The following is a 14,719-nucleotide window of genomic DNA, read 5'->3' on the forward strand; positions in this document are numbered from 1 at the left end:
AGACAGGAAGGGGAGGGAGACAGAAAGACTAAGAGAGACGTAGAAAAAACTAGGGTGGAATGCAGAGAGAGAAAGGTAGTGAGATAGAGACAGACACAGATAAAGACTTGCAGACGGAAAGGAGGGTAGAGAAACAGACAGGCAGACTAAGAGAGACATTGCAATAGGAAAAAAAAAAAACCCTGTGGAATGGAGAGAAATAGAGAGAAAGACAGCAAACAGACATTGATAGAAAGAGTAAAGGAGAGATAGACTGACGGACATAAAGACAGACAGACAGCCTCCCCAGCACGCACATACAAGGGTGCAACAATTACTGGATAAGAGGCAGCGATCGTTAATCAAGAAATTAACAATACAGGTTGCCAATTGTTTGTCTGAATTAATTTGCATGATCAGGAAAGGTTAAAATGCCAGTCGTCTCTCTGTCTGTCTGTGTGTCTGTGTGTCTTTCTGCGTGTCTCTCTCTCTCTCTCTCTCTCTCTCTCTCTCTCTCTCTGTATCTATCTATCTATCTATCTATCTATTTATTTGTTAACGTTGGTGAGGTTAGAGGCTAATTTACTCTAACCAAAGATGGTAAACGGGTGAGGCAGAAATTGTATAAAAATACAGCAGATAAAATTAATTGTTAAATTAATCAAAAAGTTCATGTGCCAGAGAGAGAGAGAGAGAGAGAGAGAGAGAGAGAGAGAGAGAGAGAGAGAGAGAGAGAGAGAGAGAGAGAGAGAGAGAGAGAGAGAGAGAGAGAGAGAGAGAGAGAGAGAGAGAGAGAGAGAGAGAGAGAGAGAGAGAGAGAGAGAGAGAGAGAGAGAGAGAGAGAGAGAGAGAGAGAGAGAGAGAGAGACTTTTTGTTGAGGAAGTAGATGGTCATTTAATTTTGCAGTAATTAAAGAAAATATACCGACATAATCACAACAAAAACATTAAACTCCCCCACACATCAGATCTTCTTGAACAAAAGTATTCTAAGAAGCAAAACAGAAGAACAATTTCTAAAAAGACAAAATATAACAACACTCCTTGCGTGGCGATGCTCGTGGGAGGACCACAAGTAGCAAAGGAAGACAGAGAGCGCACCGAGAGGCGAGTGGCTCAGGGAGGGGCACCCACCTCTCAGGATCTGGTGACACACGTCGCAGGCGGTGATCTTCTTGTAGGTGTATTCCTGGAAGATGTGAGCTGTCTCGAACATGGCTGCGGCTTCTTTCTCCTTCTCTCTCGCGTTTTTCCTGGTGAAGGCATGACAGATATTGGTAAGAGTTTGGTTTATATATATATATATATATATATATATATATATATATATATATATATATATATATATATATATATATATATATATATATATATATATATATATATATATGGTGGTGAAGTAGTTGCTAATTTATTACATGTGCGAGGCTGAGTGGCAAACTGCATTCCAGGTGAGGTGGCCTGTTTGAGTTACCTACTGTAAATTGCAATGACTGGAAGGATCAAAGGGTTACATTAATTACTACTGACGAAGTTACGTAACTCATTCTATCTGACCAAAAGAGAGAGAGAGAGAGAGGGTAGTTACTTGTTATTTCCTGCTTTAAGCTAATGGGTTCTGTGGCCTCTTGGAGACACATGGTTGGTGGGAGGGGGAAGCTAGTCAAGGGAGAGGCACTGGAGGAATTCTTACTAAAGTTCAACACAGTGACTTTTAATCAACTATCTATTGTAAATATGAAACATGGACATTCACAAAAAAGAAAAAAATACAAACTTGGTACTAGCACTATGTATTTTCTTTTATCAATCTAGTGAAAAATATATTGATCACCACACATTACAATAAGACACATAATTCACTGTAATAATAATAAATCACATGGAACTTGAATAATAATAATGACAATAATAATGATAATAATAATAATAATAATAATAATAAACAGCCAAATCTCACATGGGGAAAAATCATATAAATAGCCATGGAACCAACAGGAGCTTTGCTATCCTGCCACGTGCGGGACATTACCAAGCACCTTGACGTGTGTGTGTGTGTGTGTGTGTGTGTGTGTGTGTGTGTGTGTGTGTGTGTGTGTGTGTGTGTGTGTGTGTGTGTGTGTGTGTGTGTGTGTGTGTGTGTGTGTGTGTGTGTGTGTGTGTGTGTGTGTGTGTGTGTGTGTGTGTGTGTGTGTGTGTGTGTGTGTGTGTGTGTGTGCGTCAAGGTTCTTGGAGGGCGCGTGACACGCCTGCTTCTCCGGGCAGGCTGAGAGGGACGCCCGCGCCTCCACTCACTACTTGCTACCAAAACTAGTCAAATGACCTCCGTAAATGCTGTAAAAAATATGGTCGTCATAAACAAGGGTACAGATATGACTACCGCTAAGTTGTGGTAGTTGTGCATGGGGAGGGGAGGGAGGGAGGGCAAGGCACAGCTACGCACGAGGCAAAGACACAGGTAGTAGGTGGTAGTGGTGGTGATGGTGAAGTACTGAAGCACATTCAGCAGCGACGTTCAGAGGTTTTTTGGGGGGATGAAGGGGGGCCGCTGTGTAGGGGGAGGGGATCGGCCAGCGACAGCGCTCCGACTCACACCTAGAGAGCGAGGGAGGACACAGCAGCATTCTGGGAGTGCGTATATATATATGAGTAGCAGCACACTAGGGACCTCTAGACCACCGGTACACAATCCCAAGCCTAAGAAAAAAAACTAAACTCTGACGAGTCAACACCTGAAATACCTGGCGAGGCGCTGGTCGTAGGGAGAGGCTTCGGGCGGTCCGCTTGAAATTTAAAAATGCTATCTTTATGTACAACTCAAGGGAGAGATACGTAACCTTAAGAACATAGACAGGATTTGTTTTGTCTCATGAGGATACTTGTCTAGACTGACTCGGCAGGTGATGAAGGTTCAAAGGAAGACAGTAATAAAATCATGCTGCAATTGGTCATGCATGCGTGCAAACCCGAAAGTGTCACGAGTGTAGTTGGAGGCGGAGGGAGGGGGGTAGTGAGGATGAGGGCAGGCGTTGTCAGCTGTCCCCCTCTCCTCACCCCCTCCCTCCTCCTCGCTGAGACACTGCAGGTCAGGTCGTGTCAGTGATCGACTTGCCATGGACCCCAGATGAGCACGGGAAGTGAGCAAGGGCGTCCTCACTTGGAGTCTGTGGCCGGGAGTTACCTATGAGATCCACGGGCCTCGCTGTCCACTTGGTGCGACTTATCGGGATCTTGGCTGCGTTGGCTGGCGTGCTGAGAGGCGCACTGGGCTTGGTGGTTATGAACTCTCTATGTCATGCTTTCCATGGCACCTTGTTCTTGCATTTGCACGATTCGCACTACAGCACAAAGCATGAAGTATTCTATTGCTATGGAGAGCGTCTGACCAAAGCAGAGCATGTAAAGGCCGCAAACGTATCGTGAATCCTTAGTATGAGCCATGAAATAAATGAAATCATGATGAAAGCAACGCAAGTGGCGTCGTAACACTAAATAATATGCAGATTCCCTTCACCTTTGGACGGGGGGCGAGAGACAGGTTCGGTGATGCTGACAGACAAAGCTGCCGGCGAGGACCTCCACCACAAAACGAGGCAACCCGGCAGGAGAGACAAAGGGTAAGAAGACGTCCCGCCGTCGCACGCTCAATCAGGTAAGTGAGTTATGCTTCTGTCGCAGGAACCGTAACTAAGTATAACTTCGTGCTCCGTCGTGTGAACTTCGTGTCACATTCAGAATCCTTAGCTGTTTCTGATTCATATGTACGTTACTGAAGTGGAAAGTACATATAGGAAATTGCTTCTTCCCTGATAACATCACACTTTTTAATTATTCTATAACACTTTTCATCGAGTAACGGTAAATATCTGAGAGCTATGTAGTGTTCTTTTATTCTACCTGAAGAATTTTTCTGAGATAAAATCTTATTAGATGTTCGTTTCTAATGTTTCGACCTCCTATTCTGGCTTCAGTGTTCTTGTAATGCATTTGCTACACAGGCATGGTAGCATTGCAGTATAATCTATTCTAAATTCTACGTAATTTGTGTAAGGAAAATTTCAAGTCTTTTAATTCCTATACAAAGTTAAAATCGCTTCCAATTTATAGTTTTCCTGTTAATACATTCGCTACACAGACAGTCGTGTAGTAATCTGCTTTTGATTCTCCATACAAAGGTTTGTGTATGGGGATTCCTATTCTATATAACAAACCAGTCTGTAACTTGTACACAACACCTGCGTGATTAATGTTGGACAGTCGCATGTGGTTTCTAGGTACGTGTCTCTTCACTAGTGTTGCTCTAAATAGAAAACATCTAACGGCGTTGATTTTTTTGCACGCGTTGTTATGCTTGAGTAGGACGTTAGATTTGAGTAGGGAGGCTTGTTATTTTTACTTTAGATGATGACAAGTCGTAAAGTAGGAGTTGCTTTGTGTCGGTCATTTGGCCTTGCAGTCTTCCGCCTTGTCGCGCTAAAACTTTCACTCCTAGCGTTCCGGAAAAGTGCTCGTTGCGTACATAAATCCAAGAACTCTCGGGGAAAGGAGTATTGCTAATCTTTTACCAATAGTCTCTGAAGCAATAACGGAAAATTACAACGCATTCTGTTCTTTTCTTTACATTTTCCCCATGGCCTTCCTCTTCCTAAGATATGGCCCCTTAATTTTTAGTTTCCTTCCTTCGCAAGTCATGTTTATTAAGATCTTTGTATTTCTAAGAGATAGTGGAGCGAGACGGGAGTTGTGTACAAACAAGTGTGTTGCGCTATTACCATTCTCTCTCTCTCTCTCTGAATGTGAACCTTGCATCAGTTATTCTCAACAGCGTCCTTTCCTTCTTCATCTCGCACTAATTCGTTTTGGTAAGTTGCTCTACGTTTTCATTATAAAGGAAGCTTCTCGTCCTTGGCCAGGCTTCAAGACGAAATATTCCTCTGTAAAGTGCGAGGTTTTGTTGCCAGCAGGAAGAGGCAGAGACGCTCCGGGAGGAAGTTTGTGTCGCTGAGTTGACTTTGGCAGAAATATTTCATTGCCATTGCTTTGCCTGTCTCTTGTTGTTGTTATTGCTGTTGTTGTCGTTGCTGTTGTTGTTGTTGTTTTTTCGCGCTGCTTGGCTGAGCGTGTGAAGAATGAAAAGGTGCTGATTTAAAATTAATCTTAACCCCTTCAATAATGGGACAAATTTTTACCTTGAGATTTGCGTATGATTAGACCATTTTATTAACATTAGGAAGGATCTATGGAGGTCAGAAGATTAATGGCCACAGTATTCACTAACTTTATCCCAACATAAGTTTTTAAAGCTGTATAAAATCACCAAATACTAAATAGAATGAATATGGAAACGCGTCACGGTACTTAAGTGGTTAAGGAAAGGAAGGGCACTTCAAGGCCTCAAGAGTCTCTAAATATGTTGGAGGCAAGCAAGAATAGAACGCCTGCCCACCGTATGTCAAAGCTCAGTGTGACTACCGCGACACTCGGCCGTCACGGTATTGACTCACAGGTTAGGTGGGTGGGAGAAAACAAAGTTACGTAACAAAAATGATGACGCAATGCTCCTCGCTTCAAGGCCTCCAGGCTCTCCATGGAAGACTAATGAGGGTAATCAGTCCTACACGTTACGAAAATAAATGTATTAAAGGCAGACTAATTGGGTCCATTCACTGCCTCTTCGATCTCTTCCAGCGAAGACTGAATTAATCACTGTTTCTCCCCCCCAGAATCACCCTCTCTGATTTTTGTAATGGAGTCTCTTATACAGTTCGTGTTTAGAAGACATTAGCTTTTTACTCTCTTTTTCCAGGCTGCACTTAATGTTAATAAAGGACCATAACAAAAAATGTAACTAAATCAATGAAAAAAGGAGAAAATATATAAAAAACGGGGACAATTCTGGTTTATGCTGTACAGTTCTGGTGTCTTTATTACGGAAAGAACTTAGAGAGGGATGAAAATGATGACAAAGGTACGGCTCTTCTATTTAGAATCTATTTACATTTTTGGTATTATACAAAATTCATAAAAAATAGAATCTATGCAAATAAGAATGAAAAGGGAACAGTTTTGATCTTTATATTGTACAGTTCAGGTCTTGTTATGACAGAAAGCGCTTACACTGGAGCCAGAGTAAACAGGGATAGCTTTAGAATGCCCTAAGCACCGAAAACAAGCATCAAAACACGGTACTGGAGCGCTTCTGCTTTGTTTGGCATTCTGCGGTTGGTACGTTAGCAATGTTGGCCTGAAGGAGTGAGACGCGGGGCCACAGTATTGCTAACGCGGCATGTTTATAGCAGATAATGTATGCAAGGCAGGCGGTGGGTAGGAAGGCAACGAGCTGCCGAGGACGGAGCACATCGCCCACACTCCAAATACAAGAGCACCCACGTCCCGCACACGCCACCACTACACGCCCCTCGTCTTGCATACTGCTTGGGGCGCCCTGACACCATGCACATTATTCCGATTCCCTTTATGATCTCTCTCTCTCTCTCTCTCTCTCTCTCTCGATTAATGTCATATATTCTCCAAGTATTCATGAGTTCTACAATAAACGTGATAGTTCTCATCTAAATAAATATCATGAGGAAAGAAGAAACGGAAATAAAAAAAAAAGAAATTGAACGTAGATAGATCGCTTTCAGATTGCGACTCAGAATTTACGGCCAATACATGTCGTTAGGTCGTTAGGGAATAAAATAACCTAGTGCAGTAAAACAAGTCAAATTCTGCCTTGATTCAGTGGGTACCTTGTGTGTTTATGTTACTCTGGTCTTTCATAGTCTGGTACTTTATTGTGTGTGTTTTTATAATCTCATTCACAAAGAACCTGAATCAACTCATTATTTTCTGTGTGTTTTTAAGAGCTATCCGTAAACAAATACTCTGTTAGTCATGTTTCTTTATGCGATTTACTATTTCCGTTTCTTCTAGTATCTATGTTCATAAAGTATCTCAGTTAATCGAGTCTCGCTTACAGTTTAACCTCTTTTACTATTTTCTTATCTCATTCACAAAAAAATCTCGGCCACTCTCGTCTCATCTATTCTCTGTTTACTCTATGTCCTTCAGATCTCATTCTCAACAAACCAGTCAATCACGTCTCTCTTCCAGTCTATTTGCTTTCCAGTGTCCTAATGCGTCATTCATAGACAAGCTCCTCTGATGCTCACGTCCACCAAATAAACGTTCCATTACCTATACCTCATTATCTATACGCCCGCGTCACTCGTTCTCGCTTTTTCTTATCCTCCTCAACATACCTACTCATCCACCCACTCATCCACCAACCTACACCCACACCAGCCCACACACACACACACACACACACACACACACACACAAAGGATCCAAAAACGACTTTTTCTCTCAACAGGGAGCGATAAATTGTAAAAGAACATTAAAAGGATAAAAACTGTAATCTAACTGCCGACAGAGAGAGAGAGAGAGAGAGAGAGAGAGAGAGAGAGAGAGAGAGAGAGAGAGAGAGAGAGAGAGAGAGAGAGAGAGAGAGAGAGAGAGAGAGAGAGAGAGAGAGAGAGAGAGAGAGAGAGAGAGAGAGAGAGAGAGAGAGAGAGAGAGAGAGAGAGAGAGAGAGAGAGAGAGAGAATATGATTTTTTCCATACATAACACCTTTTATACATTTCTTGTCATATCTATTAATTCAACCCTTTCTTGCTTATTTATCATATCACTTCATCAACAATAAATCTCGAAAACAAACTACGGCATCCTCTTAGCATCTCCTCCACGCACTCATTAGCATTCACACGATAAGCTGAGGCAGAGGGGAGCAAGCAGACGGGTAATCGCCACATGGTTCTCTCCTTCTCTCGTTGTGGTCACCGTCAGTCTCTCTCTCACGAGGATTCCCTGAAGACTACCTCCTCTACTCATTCCCCGCCTCCCTCTTATCCCCCTCCGCTGCGGTTAATGAGTCGTTATAAGCCAGGAGGACCACCAGCACACGTCTTAGGCCGCCATCAAGACAGGATTTATGTTACTTTCTTGTGCCATGACCTTGATTACTCCTCCAGTAGGTCGGTTTTTACAGCAGCCGCCGACACTCGCCTCGCCAGCCCCAGCCACCCACTGTCTTGTTTCTCCTACGGACTTAACATGGCTAGTGTTTCAGCGGCGTGGTTTTCAGGCTTAATGCTAACAGTATGGAAAGAAGGAGGTCGTTGAAGGGGATTGTCTCTGAAGGTGAAAACTCTACAGGATTAACAAGTTTTCCGCGGGTATTTCCAGAGACTTCCTGACGTTGGCAGTATGGAAGAAGGGAGGTCGCAGCAGAAGACCTCTCTCTCTCTCTCTCTCTCTCTCTCTTTGAAGGTGGGAACTTTGCAGAGATTTTCTTCTCTATGGGATTAGCAAACTTTCCGAGAGTTTTTGCAGACTTTATGTTAATTGTATGGAAAGGAGGTCATGGTACAAGATTGTCTTTCTCTGGAGGTGGTAACTTTACACTGTTTTTGCTCTCTATAAGATTAAGATGCTATTGAGGGTTAGTTTCCGACTTTCCATAGTATTTATAGCAAGGAGTGAAGGAAAGCTCGTGGATCTTCTTACATGAGTGAAAATGGTCTCTTTGAAGGTGGGAGATTTCACAGTTTACTCAATTCTAGAAGTTTATAGTTCTATGAGAAGCGCTCTTTATTTAAACCTAAAGGTCAATGGAAAACAAGCTCACACTTTAATGGGACGAAAATATATTGTGACATTTACATAGCAGACTTTAGCGTTTAGTCGGCAAAAATGGTTGCAGCCTTTACCCAAACTGTGTCTGAATCACTTATTGGTGAGCGGCTGCGTGTGAAAAGTGTGTGGTATGGAGACGACGTCAGACATTACTTCCATCGCTGTCCATATTAGCCTCTTAACTGCAGCACAATGTTTCCTATACTCTTTTACATTTTACAATTCAAGTTCGTATTTTGGGTGTATGTGTGCAAGGGAGAGGACGCCAGGCAACACATCCACAGCTATTCTCATTAATTTCTCCAGTGCCACACAATCTTTTCCATACTTTTCATACATTTTACACAGCAGGTTCGGAGACGTCAGACAACACTTCCACTTCAGTGCTGGACAATCTTACATAACCATTTATATTTTACACGGTTATTTTTATTCCATACTCTCTTGGATAGATTTTAGATAAGACACAAAAAACAATTTCATATTTTTTCCCTTTCTCTCTCTCTCTCTCTCTCTCTCTCTCTCTCTCTCTCTCTCTCTCTCTCTCTCTCTCTCTCTCTCTCTCTCTCTCTCTCTCCCCTTTCTTGTTTTTTCTACCTCTGTGTGTCCAAGCAAACGTTCTTTTTTATACATTGCTCTCAATATTAGGAAAGGACGACCACAGCAGTTAACGGTCAAACAGAGAAGAACTTTTTATTGACTATCGTTCGTTCCCCTCACCATTCTTAAAGCGCCTCTCAATAAAAATAGAAAAAAATACCGAAGAAAAATCAGAGAAAGAGCGAGAAGAACAATACAGTGAGACAGCCAAACGTTTCACACTTCTATCGCTTCAGGGTAACGATCAGGAAGCAAGGGTGATATTGGCAGCGATAACTGATGCATTCTAGTGAGATACAAAGACCAGTGATTGAAAAAAATAAATCCTTTCCTTTAGTTAGACCTTAGTATTATCCCTCACTTCTTCAGGGAAAGCATACGGTAGGAAATGAAGCAAGGATGGTATTGGCAGTGGTAAGAACTGTTGGACTCTAGTGAGATACAAATCAGTGCTTGAAAAACCTCCTTTTCCTTTAGTTAGACCTTAGTATCATCCCACACTTCTTCAGGGAAAGCATACGGTAAGAAATGGAGCAAGGATGGTATTGGCAGCGATAAGAACTGATGCACTCTAATGGGATACAAAGACCAATGCTTTAAAAAAAACCCTCTTTTTCTTTAGTTAGACCTTAGTATTATCCTCACTTCTTCAGGGAAAGAATACGGTAAGAAATGAAGCAAAGATGGTATTGGCAGTGGTAGGAATTGATGCTCTCTAGTGAGATACAAAGACCAATGCTTGAAAAAACCTCCTTTTCTTTAGTTAGACCTTAGTATCCCACACTTCTTCAGGGAAAGGATAAGGCAGGAAATGATGAATTCTAGCAAGGTATAAGATCCAGTGGTTGAGTAAACGATTTGTGGGATATGAGGCTCAAGTTTCTCTCCGTAACATAAAGGAGAGAGTTGTACGTAATTCCGCAAGGCAAGTCGCGAATGTGGGTGACGTGGCACAAGACGAATGGCGAGGTGTGAGTGACGAATGGCGACCCGCACCAGCCCGGCCGAGGCGTGTGTGTGTGTGTGTGTGTGTGTGTGTGTGTGTGTGTGTGTGTGTGTGTGTGTGTGTGTGTTTTGCAGGATAGAAAGACGATTATCATTAAATGTCCATGCGTTTCACATTTCTCTTGTCGCCAGCTTGACTCTACATATTCAGCATCTCTTGTTACCCGCTCGCATTATTCTCTTACTCTTACTCTCACTCACATCACACGCTTGGTAAACACGCTGCGAATCAGGACATGCAGTGCCAGCGATTACCGAAACTACTGCACCGGGAAAGCACAAGATTTATACCGACGGAAAGAGTAAATTCAAGAATAGGAATGACCAAAGATTAATCAAGGTTCTGGCTTAATGGCCCCACCACACACTGCTTGGTGAAACAGTCTTCCAATGCAGGTCTGGTTTCCTTACTTCTCCTGATGATAAACATGCTTCATCTTTTATCGGAAGTGGCTTTGTTTACGAGTTCAAGAGGGTCATTTGTATTCCCAGCTTCGGCAGTTGTTAATGTCCCTTGGGCAGAAAGTAAACTGCTTTCCTGTTCGATATTTACTGGTTCACAAAAGTAGATTTTAAGTAACCAACAAATGAACCGGCTAACTAACTAATCAATTGAATAAACTAATTGATAGACTGATTTACTGACTAATCAATTAACTAAACCAACCAATCTCGTGTCTGTGTTTAAACAACGTCTACACCTTTCCTTCCCTTCCTTCCCACGCCAGCATCTTGAGCCCAGAACACTTCCCGCCACGCCTCACTGGGTTTGGCCGCGGCACACGACTGAGTTGCTTCGTGAAGGAGTGGGAAGGATATTTTGAGAGACAGGTTTCTTCTACGCTGCCTTTCTCGGGGACGGACACAACTCGAGGTCCAAGACACGGTACAAGGTCTTTCCATACAAGGATTATTTTTTGTCCGTCTGTGTTCACTTTTTCTGTCTCTTCAGTGATATACGGTTATGATGATGACGATGGCGATGATGATGATAGCGGCATTTCTCTTTCTTTCGGACAAATGCCATGTTTCTTCTGTAGTTTTGTGGATACGGGATATTATATGGTTTGCGTACATACGTACATACGCGCCCCCCCACACACACACAAACACACACACACACACACACACACACACACACACACACACACACGCATCAATATGTGTCACAGCGTAATCTCTCTCTCTCTCTCTCTCTCTCTCTCTCTCTCTCTCTCTCTCTCATCATCATCAGCATCATCATCATCATCATATTTTTTCTACTTCTCGTTATCATGATTATTGAAATTGTTATTACTACTGATGTTATTATCATCATCCTCATCTTCATCATCATTGAGAAAAAAATATTGTGTTAAATTATATTATCTTATCTAACGTTCCATTTTCTAGGCATCAGGTGCAGGGCTCTCGATAAGAACCCTCGCCTCCATCGCCAGCGAGTATTGCCTCCCTTAATAGATATTGGCAGGGTACTCTGTTAAACTCCTCTTTGACTCACGAGGAGACCACAACTCACTGCCGCACTCATTACAACAGTAGGATTCAAGAGACTCTCCAATTAAAGAAAAGTAGTACACACACACACACACACACACACACACACACACACACACACACACACACACACACACACACACACACACACACACACCCACACACACACACATTGGATAAGTGTAGATATGGAGACGGGGCCACACGAGCGTAAAGCTCAGGCTATATAAAACTACAACTAGGTAAATACAACTAGGTAAATACATACACACACACACACACACACACACACACACACACACACACACACACACACATTGGATAAGTGTAGATATGGAGACGGGGCCACACGAGCGTAAAGCCCAGTCCATATAAAACTACAACTAGGTAAATACAACTAGGTAACACACACACACACACACACACACACACACACACACACACACACACACACACACACACACACACACACACACACACACACACACACACACACACACACACACACACACACACACACACACACACACACACACACACACACACGGGAAAGAAGGACAAAAAGAAAAAAAGTCACTAGATTAATATCAGGCGGATGGGGATAAAAACAAATCGATGAGAATGAGAACAGTGCTCCAAATTCTTTCAACATCCTCTGGAGCGCCAACCACGTAACACTATCACGTCTCAATATGGAAGAGCTAATGGAAAAACAGAATATGAAAACGTGCTGAGCCAGAAAGATGGAGGGAAAAAATCACGTAATATTCCAGAACGAAATGTAATAATCGTGATAAGAATATGAATGGCGATAAAACTGTCAGGGAAGAAGGAGCCACGTGAGGATGAAATATAGCCGCGTCCAGCATCGTGAATTAAGCTCCTTCATGTGGAACGTTGGCAGCGCTGGGAGGGGAGGGACAGGACGCCGCCCCAAGACTCGTTCTACCATCTACAGGAGTCGACAAAGCGGTGATGTGTCTAGTGTGCGGTACACAGTCAGCAAGGAGCAAGTGAGTTCTACGCCTAGTGGTGGCAGACTGCTACAGTTCAAGCTGCAAATCAACTTGACAGCTCTGGAATTCCACGTGTCTACAGTGCTAAACATTGTTCTTGGCGACACAGGTAGTGAGGGGCTATGCCGGGCACCACCACCAGCAGGGACGGTGGTGCAGCCTCTCTACATCATAGCTGTAATGGTGGTGTGCTGCAGGCTAAGGTGAGTCTAGTGTTGTACTTAAATATAGGTACATAATTATACTGTATAGAGGCAATGGTAACTTTCTTGGAGGCTTTCGAATACTACTACATTATATAGTAATAAGTAGGTGGAGGTGTGAGGTCCTACAAGGTAAAGGTGACATGTTTACTCTGAGGGGACATTCCGTCTTTACTATACAGGGTTTGAGGAGGAGCCTTCTTTTAGTTAGGAGTCTCTTTAAGGGGGTGTTTCCAAGTCTACAGTACAAGGTGGAAGGAAGGTATTCTGGGAGTTTGTCAAAGGGATGCCGCCTTGTGGAGTAGTGTTACCTGTGAGCCATGACGCTGAGGACGGTACTCGAGAAAGTGTACCGCTTCGCTGGTGATGTAGGTGGTAGACTGCTCGAGCCGTGAGCGTTAGTGTGGCGAGGGGAGAGAGATGGAGAGGTAAGCAACCCGTGCCCCGCGCTCGCCCACACCTCACCCTTCGGTCTGGTTTCCACAGGCTAACCTGGGGTCCTTTCTCTACAGCGTCCCGTTCAGCGCCTCATTGGTGGCAGACAAGCTTCCAATGAGATGCTCGGGACGTGTAGGTCATTCCAGACACCATCCGAAGTGTGTGGTGAGGAGGAGAGGCAGGGAGGTGTGTGTGATGGCTGTACTTCAAGAAGCAACTCGCCTCGCAGACACCTTCAGGTCTGTAGTGTTTGCTCTCTCACATTAATGTTGTGTCACATGTCTTAAGGAAAGTGTGCTAGTTCTAATCCCAAAAATGTAACTTTGAATACAAAAGAGCTCCAACATTAGGATATATCACATTCTAGTCACAATTCTTGGAAATAAGATGAATATAACCAAGTAACCATTAGCCATATCGGCCCCTAAGCCTGACATACAAGGCAAGTTACATTAGAGTTTCTTAGCGCTAAGGTCGCTACAAACGGAACCACATTTTAGACCTTCTTCAGGAGGTCGTCTATAAACTACGGAAAGTATGGTTTAAGGATCTAATATTCCTTTTTTTCTCTCTAATGATGGTGATGGCGAAGAAGAGGAAACAGTATCACGCCAATGACAGGTTGTTTTTTACATAGCAGCCCGAAATCTAACTGCGACAGAGACAGCTTTTTATCTCTAGTGTACAAGAAGTCTCATGCGTTTTTTCCTAGAAGCTGATAGAAGGCCATGACTAGAATGATGATTTCTAACGAGTAAAACGCTGAAGCCTTGAAACATTTGAGAGTGACCGGCTGAGGGACAAGTGCGAAAGAAATCGATTGAAAACTCCCATGGATAAAAACTAAATTCTCTCAGCTGGTCACCTCTCAAGTACCTCAAACATGCAACTTAAAGGAGTTTCCCTCTGTGATATAAAGACGCAACATAAATTAACAAGTAGCAAAAGAACAAAAAATAATTCAAAATATTTGCCCACAACTTAAAGAAGAAAACTATGACTAAACCAACCATGATTCTGGTGGCACAGCCTATAAACAAACGAATCAATAGAACAAACAACAGACAGAAGACTGAATAAAACCTATGAAAATAAATCAATACCTGAATAAATAAGCCATAAACCATTGATAAGGAGCTCATTCATAAAAAAAAAAAAAAATGAAACGAAATTTAAAAAAACAACAACAGAAAACGCAGCCTGGCCTCATGACTATGCAAAAAAGAAAATGGTATGAAATGAAAGTTATAAGGACAAAGAAAAAGCTATTCTGACTG

At 42.8% G+C, this 14,719-nt stretch overlaps 1 protein-coding gene across 9 annotated transcripts in view; it reads right to left on the minus strand.

The window, feature by feature from the left end:
• LOC123504316 overlaps positions 1 to 14,719 on the minus strand; it is a 380,235-nt gene that overhangs the window by 41,549 nt on the left and 323,967 nt on the right. For 7 of the 9 annotated variants that reach the window (XR_006674806.1, XR_006674805.1, XR_006674808.1 and 4 more), the window contains exons 10-12: positions 13,316 to 13,384; positions 2,721 to 2,762; positions 1,114 to 1,232 (exon numbers count right to left, since the gene is read on the minus strand). Coding sequence is in view for 2 of the 9 variants with exons in the window: in XM_045254740.1 (XP_045110675.1) it covers positions 1,114 to 1,232; positions 2,721 to 2,762; positions 13,316 to 13,384 (230 nt within the window). In the remaining 7 variants the exon portion in view is untranslated. The remainder of the gene's footprint in view (positions 1 to 1,113; positions 1,233 to 2,720; positions 2,763 to 13,315; positions 13,385 to 14,719) is intronic. The other 2 variants (XR_006674804.1, XR_006674807.1) reach the window with 2 other exon arrangements.

The sequence above is a fragment of the Portunus trituberculatus genome, chromosome 15 (assembly GCF_017591435.1).
Source record: "Portunus trituberculatus isolate SZX2019 chromosome 15, ASM1759143v1, whole genome shotgun sequence".
NCBI classification, from domain to species: domain Eukaryota; kingdom Metazoa; phylum Arthropoda; class Malacostraca; order Decapoda; family Portunidae; genus Portunus; species Portunus trituberculatus.